This window comes from Eretmochelys imbricata, chromosome 3, assembly GCF_965152235.1.
Source record: "Eretmochelys imbricata isolate rEreImb1 chromosome 3, rEreImb1.hap1, whole genome shotgun sequence".
Taxonomy (NCBI): Eukaryota; Metazoa; Chordata; order Testudines; family Cheloniidae; genus Eretmochelys; species Eretmochelys imbricata.
Genome location: NC_135574.1, coordinates 98,596,933 through 98,614,133, shown reverse-complemented (window position 1 = coordinate 98,614,133; position 17,201 = coordinate 98,596,933). Strand labels below are relative to the sequence as shown.

Below are 17,201 nucleotides of genomic sequence, written 5' to 3'. Positions count from 1 at the left end.
TTAAAATTGCCATTTCTATTAATATTATCATCAATAAACTCATTGACTAAAATATATGTATATATTAGATAACGTTCACTAAAAGGGCTCCAACACAGGAGTTTCTCCCCTCTAATTTGCCCACTTTTAATTTCAAATGTTGCTATGAACAAATGTGTAATACCAGAGCATGTATCTGACTTTGGCAGTGTCTTATAGATCCATACACATCCTGCACGTAGTCAGGCTTGATGATGAGTACACACTGTCTGAAAATCAGGCTCCTTCAAGGTATCCCAAGCAGGTCACCAAGATATGAAGATACCCACAATCACTAGTCATGCATGCAAATCTTGGCTTTCAGTAACTAGTATATAAATCATAGTTCTACACTGAAAGTGAAATAAGTAATGCACATATTTAGCTCTGCTGAAAGACCAGGGTCCAATCAAATCTTCTGCAATGTAAGATATGGCTAACTATGATGTCTGTATGGATTTCTATTTTATTGTTTCTCACCTCATGTGTGTTTTGACCGAATATTAAAAAACTGACTGTGGCTGCCATTTATTTCATAGTGCTGTCTGTACTAATAAAACAGATAAGATTGACGTTACACCTATGGTAACAGGTTTGTGTAGGTTACAGGTTATGTTTATTAATTTACATGGAATCAAACTCTTCCAATGATTGTGAAAACTCCACTTGATGGTCTCCACTGGAGATAGTTGACTTTCCATATAGATCTGCATCACGGAAGGATACTTTAAAAGTGTGAGATAAGTTTCCAGAGGGATGTTTTTATTATCATGCCTCCAGTGGACTAGAGTTTTTGGATAAGAATTTGCTTTAGCTGGACATTATGCTGAATACATCCCTTGTTCAAACCAAGTCTCCTTTTCTTAAAATCAGAGCCCTGTTTAAGTATCATAATCACTGGTATGTGTTCTTTATAAGCTTTGATGCAACATCCCAATCTAACAACACATGGAACCCAAAAAGAAAAGGAAGACTTGTGGCACCTTAGAGACTAAGAACTAAAGCAAGTGCTTAACTTTAAGCATGGGCTAAGTTCCATTGAAGTCAATAAGACTTAATTAAGCATGTGCTTACAGTTAAGTACATACTTAAGTGCTTTACTGAACTGGGGCCCTTCGTTACTTAGGAGCCCATAGTTCACTGAAACCAGTTTAATCCACGTTAAGGACATAAGGAGGCATGGATCTGATTGAACAATTTCATTCACAGGACAGCAGAAGATTGGAGTCAAGATTTGCCTGCAAGTCTCAGAAGAGAATTATGCCCTTAAAGAAAGAGAATGAATTTAAATCAACTGAGATGCTGAAAGGGTTCTGGTGGCATTAGGTTTAACTATACAAATGTTCTCACCAAAGGAAACTGTCTGAAATTTCTATCTTAATAAAATTGCTGCTTCAAATCCCCTATTCACTCCCTGGACTTACTCATAAATATTTTAGAAATATGATATCTGTACACACACAGTTTTTAGCACTGTCATTTGCATAGCCAAGTGTTACATTTTACATGTGTACACTCTACTTCATGTGAAAAGAGAACACAAATGGTGTCTATGTCTTGAGTTGTATCTTGTGTCTATCCGATTCCACATGCTAGAAGGGCAGGTTCGGGTCCTTTTGAAAATTTCCTTGCAAGAAATTGTGTACATTTTCATGCCTACATTTATATGTATTATTTCTGAAACTGCATTAGAAATGGCTGTTTCCATGCCTCAACTCCCAATTTGCACAGATAATCATGGTACTTGCACACAGAAATATAAGCTTGCAAATACACAAATTCTTCAATGCAGACCTCCAGCCTCCCAGTTTCACAGTTCAAGCCACTGTGTCTCTAGACAGATAGCATTTTGAGAGCTCAGAAACATGCATGTTCTGAGTATTGTCCAGAATTGTGAAAAGTTTGCTGACAGCAGTCCTGACTGCAGCATGTCAGGAATCTGTGGGCCTTGAAATGTAAACTACTGAAAAAAAAATACAATAAAGTCACCCATAACTAGGAGCTATGTCATTCTGTTCATAAAAAAAAATCTAGCAGGGATATGTAGTGAGGTGCATAGTTGAAGTGAAATAGGCATGGAGTATGAAAGAAGAAAAGCTGAAAGTTCAGAAGCTCCACAAACTCAAGAACAGTTTTGGTTTAAAAAAAAAAAAAAGCATGAGATTTTGAATGGTAGTCAGGAATTACTCAGCAATCACAGTCAGTACAGTAAGAGAAAAATATCCCACCCTGTGACTAATGTACACCAAAATGTGTTGCCTAAAATCTATTCCATATCCAACTGTCATTTTATTTTTGTGAATTATCAGGATGTGAGTAAGATTAATAAATATGAACATTTATTCTGTGAAAAATATAAATTTTTTGCCACTTAAATAAGAAAAAGGAAGGGGAAAGTGGCTTACAGCTGCAAGTGGTATATTTAAATGCAGCAAGTGAAATCATAACCCCCCTGAAGTCAATGGGAGTTTCGCCCAGTATCTTTCTCTGCTTCTTATTGGAATTGTTGCCTATCTTAACTACAAAGGAGTTGCCTGCACGTACTAGAGATTAAGGACCACAGAGTTCCTTCACACTGCATGTGTTTATTAGTGAGTATTTCTCCCTGTTTAATGGGGTATATGGCAACCTCTATTGATGCACATATAAGGAAAAGAGCTCCATCCTTCATATATAAAGCCCATACAAAAACATTGTCTGCACAAGGCATATACTTATCAATTACGCAAAACAATATTTCTGTTGGCATGTTGGCTGCAGTATATTTCCCATCTTACCTCTCCATTCTCCAGTGGGTGGATCTTGGAGTAAAACGAAGTGCATATAACTTCATCATCTTTTGCATAGGATGGAGGCCCTCTGCGGGGATGAATGTTGTAACGTGCCAGGCATTCTGTGTCTGTTATGGCATAATACTGCCATGGCTGATAGTTAACACCATCCAGTGAACGCTCCAAAATCCAGTTCCCAGGTCGAGGCGCATTAGCTGCTTTCACAATAACATATGCAATCTGGAATACCTGGAGAACAAATTAAAAATACAAGTAAATGTATATTTATATATTCATTTTCTGCCAAAGTAAAAAAGCTAAATATAGTCAATTCTCATCTGAGAATTTTTCCCTGAAAATGAAAGAAGGCAACACCTTGCAGTGAAACTCTTTGACCGTGAAAATATCCCTTCTCCAGTAACATTTCTGCAAGACAGAAATTCCACTGTGACAGCACAGACTTTTGGAAGTGTGATAAAAAATAATCCTCCAGATTCAATCTAACTCACTAGAGAATTGCCAAACTTCTCCTTCAGTTTCATTTGAAATATTGAAAATTTTATCTTTGTATATGGTATTTACATTCGTACAATTTACTATATTATATATCAATATATACATATAAACGTTCATTTGAGCATATATACACACACACCTTTTGTAACAGTTACCCATTTCCCAAACTCAATTGTGATTTTCTCTCTCATGTGAAACTCTGTGGTTAAGACATTAGTGGGTAATCATGTCACATGAAATTTCTCCACAAAACATTTCTGGCCACATCACATGGCTTCTGTACAGCTGCCATAAATAAGGCTTATAGAGATACATGAAATGTCACTATAAACAGAATAATAGCATGTAATCAACACTTATTATTGTCTGCTTCATCTGTCTTTCCAGTTAATGTATCAAGGTTTTTTCCTGCTAGCCTGCTTGCTGGGATTTGAGCCACAAACAATAGCTACATTTGTAGCTCCAGAACAACATTTGCTAATGCTGCAGCATCTTTTCCCCTAATAACATACAGATACCACAGTGCTAACAGTGAAGCAGAGGAGTGAGAGCATAGGTCCCTGTTAGAAGGGATGAATGTACAGTGAATTAATAGTTAGACTCGCCTTTCTATGAGGTAGTGCCATGAGCACCTACAGAAGGAGGCCGGAGGGAGAATATTGCACTAATTTCTGGCTTAATGGTTTCAATGTTGGATTTGGGAAAGTGACTGTGAAGAACATATATGACAAAAAATTATCAGATCTACACCTCAACTCCATCATTCTGCCCTCCAGGCACATACCAAGAACAAAATAGTTAAGATCCACAGCACAGAATTCTGCCCTCTGTGAAGCCCAAGTATTAACAATGCTTGCAGATCTTTGGGATGGGACTAGGGGCAGGCAAGAGAAGCTCCCTGCTCTCTTCCCTCTTAAGAAGAAGCTCCTGCAGTATCTACAAGCACCATGCTGTCATAGCACTTGCCGTCTGGTTTTCAACTTGAAAAACATGCATAAGGGAGTGGATTTGTTGAGGGTTGCTTTAGGTGGTGAGTATTAGTGTGTCCACTCACGGCATGAGAACTTGGTTATGAACACTTTTTTTGGTGGACATATATCAGCATATAAACCAACAAAACCCTGAGCTAGGAAAGACTAACCACACTATTCATTGCTCTCATTCAATCACTCTCCTCCTATTTCATACATGCCCTTTACTCTCTTCATTGTTCCCACTTACTGACGGATTGAATTGCAGCCATAAATTACAGCCACACCGGATCACACTAACATATGTCATTCACTGCAAACAGTCTAAGACAGTTTAAAAATAGCTAAACTTTATTTTCTCCCCTCACAAAATTATGCTGTTTGGAAAGAAACAATCTAATTGGAGAGCTCAATAATTTTTTTTAAAACATTGTATTGTAATTGTTGAGAAAAAACTGCATTGTCTAGGAGACTGTTTCTGATATATTTGTACAGAAAGTTATTTTGGATTTTTTTGCATGGGTAGTGGCTCCATTGAACTAAATAATTTCATATTACACTAATATGTCTGATCTAGTCCAGCCATGTAAACTTTTTTGGCTCAAAACATCCAGTCCAGAGATCTCACTATGATATATTCCTAATAAACACTTTAGTATTTGAGTTTATACTTGAAGCTCAGATATTAGGACAACAGTAGAATGGCTGAAATCTGTGCAATCGCACTGAAATACAGGATAACAAATGGGAGGAGCAGTGTTTGGTCTGACAACCCTAGAGTATTCACTGAAAAACAGAGATGGACGAGGAGTATTTTCTACTGTTGAATACTATCAAGCTCCAATATCATCATTGCTCAAATAGATGTTCTCGTCGCTGCAAAACCTGCTGCCAGTGTTCACTTTACGCTCTGAGTTGTGTTGGGCTCTGCAGGGCTAACGAGAATAAAGGAAAGTAAAAGGCTGCTTTTACAACTAAAGTAAGCAGACTTGTTGAGTATGAAGGTTCCATTTTTATAGTCACTCCAGATTGGAACCATACTTTAATAAGGATCCTGTGTAATTGCAGAAGACTTATCCTAATTCCTTTCTTTTGTAGTCCATTGAGATATTGTACATTATGGATGAATTATCAGTTGATTACATATCTTTTGGTTTTGTTTATTTTTGTTTATTTGTGTTAAGAAAAATGCAATAAAGTTTTAAAGAAAATATAAAGGGAAAGAAAATAAACAGTTGAGATGCTGCAGCTCATGGAATTTTTTTTCTCAACTTAAGAAAACACTTTAAGAGTGTAGTACATAAAGATTCATTTTTAAACACACACTAGTTAGAGTTTTCAGCTGACACAGAGCATTGTCTCTGTCTTGCCTTTGATTTGAGAATTCCAAAAGTAGCTTTTGAAATTATGCCAAATTATTTACATTCCATAGAGTTATGAATCACATTCCATTTTTCTAATTCATGTCTCCATTCACCAGCTGACCCCAAAGAGGGTGTCTTTGTAATAAAACAAGATTATTCCTTCAGTCTGGGCCATGCAATAGAATAGGAAAGCCAAACTTGGGAACTAAATGAATTTTTTGATCCCCACAAAAGAGTATGGACTAAATGGTCCCATTTAGACACAAACATGCATTGAGAGAGTTGTGGAACTGCACATCAGTAGGAGTTCAGGGAGAAACAGTTTCTTTTGGGCAGGCTGGTAATGCTACAATAGGCACCATTAAAATGTAAATGTTCAGTGTCAGATCCCTCAGTTGCTGTAAGTCAATAAAGCTCCATTGATCAACACCAGCTGAAAATAACACCCTTATGGTGGTAAATTCCTCGTTTTGGTACAGATTCCAAACATGCTAACAACAAAAAATGGAATAGGGATAATGGGGTGGCTGAATGATTTTTCAATCATTCTTAGGCCTTGTCTATATTAGAGAAGTTACAAGATTTCCCACCCCCTCAAAATGATTGAAGAGTACCCTTACCCATACACACACGAAAGCGCTTCGTCTGATTGTTGGGGAGGCAAGCAAGTTACATTATAACTGTCTTGATGGAAGAACCACAGTAGCCAGGGAATTTTCAGTGCATAATGTGGGGTGAATGGCAAGAGACAGGACTGGGGAAGATTTTGAGGGGGGTACTGTAGGGGACTGGTGGGGTGTGACAAGATGGGTAGCTGAGAGGGAACTCTCAGCCAGTGAATAAAATAGGTTTTCTAGTTCAGGGAGCTGTCATGTTTGTCAAAGATGACGGCCACTTCACCTGAATTAGTGTAAGGCTCTCCTGGTGTGGGTGCAACCTTACCTTAGTGGACAAACTTGTCAATGGTGCTTCAGTTAGCACAATACAACCAACTGGAACTCAGCGACTGAGTGCTCTAATACAGATAAAATCTAAAGTATCTTTGAGCTTTACTGCACTTATGTCACATTGTCACCATGTTTATTTCACAATGACACAAAAAGTGAACCAGTTCTGCTAGCTGGAGTCAAAATTCTTAGTAAAATGAGCTTGTTTCCATAGGGTATTTCATGAAATAAATCTTTCTGTTTTGCTTTTTGATTGGATCAGGAGGCTGATACGTGTAAATGATATCATAATAGCTCAATCTTAGAGCATATCTCTTTTTACACAAGTCCAATGGAGTACAACAGGTAATCAAAGTTTGCCAATCTGAATGTGAAAAAAGAGCAGAGCAGTACCAAACTGCCTAGTGGCGTATAGCAGCCAATTAGCACAGCAGCCACTGTACAGCTGGAACTGTTTCCAGTTACTTCATTCATGTGACTATAACATAATTAGTAGGGGAATACTCTAAATAGTCCTCTGAGCCTTTCCCAAATTATGGACAGAATGGGCCTCATGATGAGATACAAAATGAGTCTTGGGTCTCATTTTCATTGCTAATTATCTCAGCAGCAAAGTCTTCAAAACACACATTGAGAAACACATTTCCATATGTTATAGCACTGTCTCTTCTGAAGAATGGCTCAGAAGATATAGGAAAGTGTATCCTATTGTACAGGATAATTCGCTACACTAATATTATTCAGATTGTGCTGAAGTGAATCATTAATCTGCATAAGGTTAGCCATTGAAGCAGGAATTTCCTTGTGTGTTACTCCCACCTTCTCTTCTATTTCAAAAATAAATTCATCAGCTAATAGCAGTTTTTTGTAATTTAGAATAGCATCACAAATTAAATACAGTATTGACCAATTATATAGAATATTGCCCAACATCTCAGAACCTAATTCTGAAAAACAGGGTTAATGTCTCAGAGTTATACCAACAATCTGGGGCAAAAAGTTTCTTTACTTGTTTCTTTACTGTTATAATTCTCTCTTTAATTTTTGTTCTATACATCAATCAGGTAAACTGTAACATATATGTGGCATTCGGAATTTGGACAAAGATTTATATTCTTATTTAGATGCTTAAGATGTATGAACATTGTCATAAATACAAAGGGAAGGGTAAACCCCTTTGAAATCCCTCCTGGCCAGGGGAAAGCTCCTCTCACCTGTAAAGGGTTAAGAAGCTAAAGGTAACCTCGCTGGCACCTGACCAAAATGACCAATGAGGAGACAAGATACTTTCAAAAGTTGGGAGGAGGGAGAGAAACAAAGGGTCTGTGTGTCTGTCTATAGTCTGTCTTGGCCGGGGATAGACCAGGAATGGAGTCTTAGAACTTTTAGTAAGTAATCTAGCTAGGTATGTGTTAGATTATGATTTCTTTAAATGGCTGAGAAAAGAACTGTGCTGAATAGAATAACTATTTCTGTCTGTGTACCTTTTTTGTAACTTAAGGTTTTGCCTAGAGGGGTTCTCTATGTTTTGAATCTAATTACCCTGTAAGGTATCTACCATCCTGATTTTACAGGGGGGATTTCTTTATTTCTATTTACTTCTATTTTTATTAAAAGTCTTCTTGTGAGAAAACTGAATGCTTTTTCATTGTTCTCAGATCCAAGGGTTTGGGTCTGTGGTCACCTATGCAAATTGGTGAGGCTTTTTATCCAACATTTCCCAGGAAAGGGGGGGTGCAAGTGTTGGGAGGATTGTTCATTGTTCTTAAGATCCAAGGGTCTGGGTCTGGAGTCACCTAGGCAAATTGGTGAGGCTTTTTACCAAACCTTGTCCAGGAAGTGGGGTGCAAGGTTTTGGGAAGTATTTTGGGGGAAAAGACGCGTCCAAACAGCTCTTCCCCAGTAACCAGTATTAGTTTGGTGGTGGTAGCGGCCAATCCAAGGACAAAGGGTGGAATATTTTGTACCTTGGGGAAGTTTTGACCTAAGCTGGTAAAGATAAGCTTAGGAGGTTTTTCATGCAGGTCCCCACATCTGTACCCTAGAGTTCAGAGTGGGGGAGGAACCTTGACAAACATAATCAACCTAATTCCGCAAAATTGTGTGGATAAATCTAAGCATTGTTTTCCTATTCATAATTAATTTTTAATCCTTATAGTTACAAAAATATCCTCCTAAACTTAACACTAACATTGTTTATAGTCAGTTCCTCTTCCTGAATTTACAAACAGGCAAACTAAAACAATTCTGATAGGTATGAACTACCCATTCATCTCAATGATGCATTAACTCTGGAATGTAATAATAATAAATGGGATGTCAATATTGTTAACTGTTTATCTGCTGATCATTTTACAAGAAACATGTACTAATGCTGGATGCAGTGGTGGATAATGAACCAGGGCAAATGGATGTTGTCCAGGGTTGGTGAGGTGGGGAATGAGGAGGACTTTAAGCCACTGTTCCTGCCTCTATTGCTCTTTTCTCTCCTCCAAAATATTATATACATAAGTAACTTCCTGTCCTATCCATAAAGGGACAGCAAAGAAGGAATTTATTTGGTCTATGAGTCAGTAGAAATAACTGCACCTCTGTGCTAGGTTCTAGCATCTGACAGAATGTGTCAATAAAAAAAAAAGCATGCACTTCTAAGGCTGTCTACACTCGTGTGAAGGTTCTACACGATACCTTGTTGAAAACAGAAAAAAATTATTTGTCAGCATCCTTTCTTTTTATTCCATTCAGTCTCTTCTTGCAGGAATATGCAGCCAATACAGTAAATTTCTCATATTGATGTATGTTGGGGTTATGAACGTTTGTAAAGTGAAAAAAATTCTGGGACTTCAGTATTTAAGTTGCCCATATCCCAGAACCTGAGATTTCTCTCAAGCAGCAACACACATGAGCTCATGAAGCAACTCGGCCTGGAGCCAGTGAATCAGGGCTGGTAGTAGTAGCATTTCCTGTTCCCATTGTCGCAGAATGCCTTGCAGAGGACCTTTACTTCTGAGGACATGGGAAGAATAGACACCTCACACTGATTAAAACGGAGGGACTAGTCCAAGCCCAGATGATACTTTGATGATGAGTGATATTGAAATGCATACATTAGTAAGAGAGGATCTCAGAGCCAGCTGCAGAAGGATGTAGCTGGTGCGAGAGAGTAGGGAGTCCTCAGATGAATAATATTATTCTAATAGTCAGATTTTGTGTACCGAACATCACCCATGCATCAGGAAATCCAAATATAATCATGAAATATAATGAAATTAATATAATGCCAATTCCTGTACTACACAGGTAGTTTCATATCCATATTTTAAAATCATCATTAACAGTGTATACTGGTTTCTTTGTATGCAGAATATCATGTCCCTCCACTGGATGAAGTATTAGACCTGCAGTGATTGTCATGTTGTAATAGTCTTGCTTTCTAATGGCTTTTACATCTGAAAGAAATACTAAGTCCAACTGCTGCTGATAGCTATTAAGCAGATTTTTCATTAGTACATGGTGTAGCAGCTCATGCTTTTGAAGACTGCCATCATGCATTCAGTTCCCTCCACCCCATGTAGGCAGTCATTTGTCGGTTTTGGCGTGTGGTAAGAGACTGTTACAAGAGTTTAAATCATGTGCCTCTTTCATTTCTGACAGAAGATAGGAATCTTTGACATCAGAATTTTTAAAATAGTGGATATTTTAAAATATTAGCAGCTTTCCTCATGTCAGCAACTTTTAAAACTCTAAAGCCCAATTCAGATGTGGAAAAGAAACTAATTTAAGAATAGCATTTCTCTCAAAACTCCTCAAGCTGCCATGTAAATTTCTATCTAACACTTTGTCATGAGAGAGACAGCCACATCACTTTCAAACATTCTGCTCTCACAGTCAGAGAAGCTATAATTGAAAATGCCAGCATGGGGGAAAAGATGCTTAGTAGGAGTCAACTAATATCAATTTAGAGAACCAAACAGCTCCCTACCATGCTGTAGTTTGCCTTCTAATGAGACTATCTCTCTCCTGCTCATCGGAGTTGCTGCCAGCTGAAATGCTCCTACCGGATGGGGAGCTTGGGCTAAAAGCACATGCTTGATTCCAAGGTAGTTTCTCCTAATGTGACAGACTTCACTAGTTACAACTGACCAGGGTGGGACTCTTTGTCCTGTTAAAATCTCATGAAGAGAGTATCACAGAGTGTCAAGGTGCCATTGAACAGATTTTGGGGGCAAATGTGGGAAAAGCTTTGACACAGTGAACCCCAAAAATCCAAGTCAGAACATCGATATCTGTAAATCTATCCATTTTCCAATTAGAAATTGTATTTATCTTCCTCATGAAACAATAATATTCACTCATATGGACATCTCAATTCTGTTCAATCAATAAAATCAAATGTATCGTATTTGGGAAATGTACCCTAAAGAAGAGTATAAAAATGCCTTTATTCCCTGTTCCAGCCTTCTCCACAGCCACCATCTTTAACCACCAGAGAAACCACAGATCCTCTAAAAGCCATGTTCTTCAGAAAACTAGATACTTTACTAAAATAACAGCTCTCACATTTTGATCGTGTTCTAAGCAGCAGAGCAACAGAATTCATCTCCTTATTGTAACATGTAAAGGGGACGTCTACTACAACAAAACAAAACAAACAAAAAAGCACTCTGTGAAAAGCCAAAGCACCGCAGAACTAGACCTGACTCCCAATCTGCCCAGCTGCTGAATACTTAGAGACACATTCAGCTGAGTGAGGAGCCAGCAGTAAGTGCCAGCATAGTTTCTGGCAGCCTCAATTCTTTGTGATTCTCTCTACTTTCTGAACTTGCTGCTTAGTTGTCAAAGCCTATAAAGGATTGGTTGCTTTCTCTGGACAACATTTGCTACTTCTTGTCTTTAGCCTTTACCACACCAGAGTTTAGGGTCAAAGTTAGTCTTTCCCAGTCACTTCCCCTGTAAGACAGTGGGAGAAAGCAACTTACATTTCTTCATTTCCTATGGCTCTACATTTCTTTCCCTGGAGAAAACAAACAAAAGGAAGTATTTTTTTCACACAACACAATCAACCTGTGGAACTCCTTGCCAGAGGATGTTGTGAAGGCCAAGACTATAACAGGGTTCAAAAAAGAACTAGATAAATTCATGGAGGATAAGTCCATCAATGGCTATTAGCTAGGATGGGCAGGGATGGTGTCCCTAGCCTCTGTTTGCCAGAATTTGGGAGTGAGCATCGGGGATGGATCACTAGATCATTACCTGTTAGGTTCACTCCCTTCGGGGCACCTGGCATTGGCCACTGTCAGAAGACAGGATACTGGGCTGGATGGACCTTTGGTCTGACCCAGTATGGCCGTTCTTATGTTCCTATTACTTTCAAGAAAGACAGTCTGGAATGTTTTTTTTTCCCCGCAAACCAGAACTGCACTCACAGTGGGATATAGCGGGAAGAAGGGGTGCTAATTTTGGGGCCAGTCCAGCTCCCAGGACAATGGGAGTTTTCATGTACTTTAACGGAAGTTCCACTGGGGCCCTCTCACCTACTTCATTCCAAAGTGAGCTATCTGTATGCTTGAGGAGCTGGTCGTGATGGCAGCAATTCTACAGGTGCCATTTGAAACACTGATCAGGAGTTCCAGTTATTTACAATGCCACTCTCAATCTCAGCACTGATTACAGAGCCAACCCTACAACAATGAATATCATTTAGATTCCAGTGATGACTCAAAATACCATCAATAATATTCCCCACTTTAATATATGCTTTATTTCCACCATAGGAACCTTAATATTAATATTGAAACAAATAAAGCTATTTTGGTCAGATAAAGGTACAATATGCACTAAGATATCTTCCCCAAAGAAAGCCTAATTTTCTCACTGAAATTGTTTAGGATTTGCTTTATGTACAAGTGACAGCAAGTTCGTGCAACATTAAACAGTTTTATGAATGTGAAGTCTAAAAATTGTATTCATTTTTATGATTTCTGTACTTTTCTATTCAGTGGAAAAAAAATTATATTAATAGTACATAAACAAATGTTTATTTTTAATCTGAGGTGACACCCATCTGTTACCCACTTTGGAAAGAAGGATACAACACATGTCTGTGAAACTGCTGTACCACTGAGCAGAAAGCAACTTTATCTAAGGGACTGTTGCCACCTTACTAACATTCAGTGGGGGTGTTTTAGTTGCTAGCTCCCAGTACTAAAAAGGGGGAAGGGTCGATGGGGAATCAGGACCCTGAGACTGAAAGCCCCCAGGAACAATGGGGAGAGGCCAATGCTCCAGGTCAGTCTGAATGACAGGGCGAGCAGGCTAATCAGGGAGTCAGGAGCCCAGGGAGGTCCCATCCTCCGTGAGAGCTGGAAATTGCCTGGGTCAGACAGAGTGGGGCCTAGCTAAGGAGAAAGCAAGGGCCCGAGCTGAGCTAGGGAGCAGGGCCGGGCCAGATCCAGAGAGAACACACTCTGTCCTGGGAGCAGAGCTGCAGCCCCAAAGCCAGAGGCACAGCCCAGAGAGAGCAGACTTGCCCTGGGAAGTAAGCTGCAGCAACCAGAGCCAGAGGGGCCAGAAAAGCAGCCCAGGAAGCAGGTCAGTGCTGGGAGCAGGGTCACAGAAGCAGCCTGCAGAGCAGACCTGTCCTGGGAGCAGAGCTGTAGCAACCAGAGGCAGAGGGGCCAAAGAAGCAGCCCGGGAGCTGGAGGCAGAGCAGCAGCAGCACTGAGACTGAGTGGTGGAGCTGGGGCTGGAGCAGTCCGGAGCTGGGTGTGGTGAGCAGCTGGGGAGAGCGAGGGGGACCCTGGGCAGCGGGCCCAGCACAGGGAGACGCCACAGCCAAGGGGCTCTGCAGGCCAGGCTTGGATCGTAACCCCGACAGGGCGGGGGCGACACTGGGAAGAAGGGTCCTACCACTTAGAGCCTGAGAGCGTGTGGCCACCACCAGAGCAAGTGTCCAACCCACAGCATCCCTGCAGCATCGCCAGGGCCTGAGAAGAAGGCCTGGGACGTACAGGGAACAGACTGTGAACTGCCCGGACATTCCAGAGACACTGTTTGTGATGTTCCCTGCCACAGAGCGGGTTGATGTGTTTCCTTTAACCTTTCTCATTATTCCTTATTCTTTTTAAAATTAATTGTTGATTAAATAACTTGCATTTGCTTTAACTTGTATGTAATGGTCAGTGGGTCAGAGAAGTGCCCAGTGCAGAGAGAGTACCCCGGAGTGGGGACACCCTAGCCCCTGTCCTAGGTGACCACAGCAGGGTTGGGGGTCGAGCCCCCCAGGAATCCTGGGCCCAGCCTTGTTGGGGTTACGAGGACTCTGACAGACAGGAGAGTGGAAGGGGAGTCATCAAGGGCAGGGAAGCCACTGGGTAAAGGAAGTGGGAGCGAAGATTCAGATCCTTTCGCTAGCCCACTTCACTGGGGTAGTGCAGAAGCCAGGAAAGTTCCCCACAATAGCGGGAGTATTCCCCCACTTAGATTTAGTATAATGACATTTAAAACTTTTATATCTTTCTACTGAAATCTTAGTGGGAATATGCTTAGACTGTTCTAGTGAAAAACCAACTGTTTTCAAATAGATTGGGGGGAAAAGAACTCTTAAAACACCAAATCCAAAAGACTCATTTTAGCTTCAGGATAACATTTGCAAAGGGGTCTAAGTGACTTAGGAGTGTGTGTCCCATTTTCAAAAGTAACTTAGCCATTTAAGAGCCTGTGTCCCATTTACTTTCCATGTGACTTAGGCTCCTATGTACCTAAGACACTTCTGAAAACAGGATTTAAGCTCCTATATCATTTAAGCACTTGAAATGTTTTATCTAGACCATTTAAGCTGCTCTTAGGTCCTGATTCTGCAGAGACTTACGTATGTTTTTAACTTTACAGTCAGTAGAGCTACTCACAGTGCATGAAGTTAAGCATGTGCACAAGTCTTTTCAATATCAGGCCTTAGACTGTAAGCTGTTTGGGGCAGGACCATCTTTTCATTATATGTATGTATAGTATCCCTGACTGGGGCCTTCAGGAGCTTCCATAATACACATAAATAATAATAATCTGACTGGATAAACTGAATAACAAAATATTAAAGTATTTTAAGTATTAGGAGAAATTACCACATCCATATAAGAAAAATTTCCTTAGGTACAATCAGGAACTGTAATATTTCAAGGTCAAGAGCCAAGCAAAAGCTGTTCCTTGGCAATAAAACTGTACACTTTATGTATGGAAAGGCTAACCCTCTACTATTTGGTATTGGTGTTTAGAAGAGACACAATAAATATCCTCCTCATTAAGTACGTTCAGTGACTTAGAATATCAGAGAGCAAGAGGCATGAGCGTCTTTTCTTTTTGTTTAAATTGGATCACTGAAAAGTGACTCCCCAAGCACTACTGAAGCACACTGCTGCACGTGGGTTTAACTGAGCAAAGACGGATAGTATTATTGCCAGCAACAAATGAATTCTCCCATCTTTAAAGGAAAAAGGCATACATACACATTCCTCATCTTAAATCAATGAACCTTGGGTGCCTTTCAGCAACCTCAGGTTCTGCCAAAATGTTTACTTTATTATCACCACACCATTATTAACTTGGGGTGGTTCTCGATGTGCCAGCAAATCAAGATCACTGCTGGATTGAAGCTGCTGGCAAGTCATCTTTTCAAATGCAATGGGTCTGGCCTAGGCCGTGTCCTGGCATGTAACCCATATTGTCAGGGACAGTGGTATCTTATTAAATGTTGGGTTTACTGATGTTTTTAAATAATATTTACAGCCCACAATCAGCTAATACAAAAAAGTACAGGAAACAAACTGACTTACTGACATTTGCTTCAAGTTTATCACTATTGACCCAATCCTGCAAGCTGCTGAATGCCTACAGTGAGTTGTTTAGCATTCTGAACTCCAACGAGGGTGCTCATTGCAGAATTAGGCCCTCTGACCATAAGGCCAATATACCACCAAAAAGCAACTTAATCAATCAATAAATAAACTTCTAATAGGTCTGCTGATGTCATCCTACTTTTATCATCAGTGGCTTTCATAGCACAACACATAGAGGACTCATGCCTCCTGACACTGGGGAGGCACAATCTAAAGAGGAGGACACATGACTGTTCCATGTGTCTCCTCTGCCCAGCAGCACTGACCACGCTGCGCTCAGCCCGGGGCCACCGTGCTCTCCCCACCCCACCAGAGTTACCTGCGGAAGGCGGGGGGCCTCTCCCACTGCACCTCCCTCTCCCCACACATGTTCAGCCATTCTCCCTGGCAGCTGGGCCCAGGTGAGGAGTGGGAGGGAGCCCCTTCTCAAACCTGTTGAAGCTGTCTGCTCTAGGTCGTTGCTCTGTGCAGCACAGCAGCTACCTGAGAGAGCCCGGCTGTGGAGTCGGCGGCCCACTCTCCAGCCAGGCCCGGCTGCCAGGAACAGGAGCAAAGAGAGCCGGAAACGTGACGGGGGGAGGGAGGGCGGGCTCCAGCTCACTCAGCCCATGTCCCCAGCAGCCGGGCGTGAGCTAGTGGGTGTGGGGCGGAGGGGAGGCAGAAGCCACCGCCTCCCCATCTGGGCTCTGGGAGCCAGCCACCACACTGCATAGAGCAGCGAGCCAGAGCAGCAGGCATGAGAAGTGGCTGCTCCCACCCCTTCTGCTCCCTGCCCAGGCCTAGCTGCTGGGGACAGAAGCCGAGCATGCCAAGGGAGCAGGTGCAGTGGGAGAAGGACAGAGCTCCGCTCCCTCCCCTAGGTCAGGCCAAGTAGAAATTGGGGGGGGGCACTTTACCCCACATACCTCCCTACACATCACCTATGACACAACAGCTACCACAGATTCTTGCTGCCCTTAAATTTCCTTTTTAGCTTTAGCATGGATCCTACATTTCAATAATGATTTTGTGTTAAATGGCTGCTGTAATAGTACCACTGTCGTATTTTATGACCATCAGCATTCCCATATAGTATACAAGAAAAATCAGTTTTTAAGGATTTGGTTTTTATTCACTGACAACTGCTCAGTTATAACACATTTCAGCAAGAGGAGCAAAATCTGTCCAAGACTTAGATTCCTCTGATTCTTCTACCTGCCATGCTACCAATCTCTCAGACGCTGTTCAGTAGAGGACTTGCCAATAAAACAGTCATAAAATAATCATTTTGGAATGCACCAGTGTGTGTGTGTGTATCACATTCTGGGGTGCAATCTAGACCGATAAGGGCTTGTGTCACCACGTGCTCTGCAACTTTTGGTGCCTCACAATGCTTTGCTGCTGTAGCCCCCTCACAAACAGCCAAACAGCATGCAGGTCATACCCTAAGTTTCTGCGTATTACTTCAGCCTGTCAGCAACACTCCAGTCAACACTCTGGCTTCCACCAGCCTCAGTTACCACTTGCAGGGTGACCCCAACACACTTCCAGTCCTGGATTTTTCCCCAAAACGTGTTCTGCACTGTCCAGCCCTCTCCTGGACAGTTCAGATATTATAGGTTTACTGCCCCTATAACAGGTCAATATGCAACAGTTTGCTACTTTAACTTGAGTTACCCAAATAGTTCAGTTAAAACACAACACTGGATTAGTTTTGATTAAAGAATAAAACAGGTTTATTTAA

The 17,201-nt window shown here is 41.0% G+C and overlaps 1 protein-coding gene across 1 annotated transcript in view; it reads right to left on the bottom strand.

Moving 5' to 3' along the window:
• Nucleotides 1–17,201, bottom strand: part of LAMA2 (laminin subunit alpha 2) — a 340,783-nt gene that overhangs the window by 308,625 nt on the left and 14,957 nt on the right. The window contains exon 4 of the mRNA XM_077812149.1: nt 2,796–3,038. Within this exon, the coding sequence (XP_077668275.1) occupies nt 2,796–3,038 (243 nt within the window). The remainder of the gene's footprint in view (nt 1–2,795; nt 3,039–17,201) is intronic.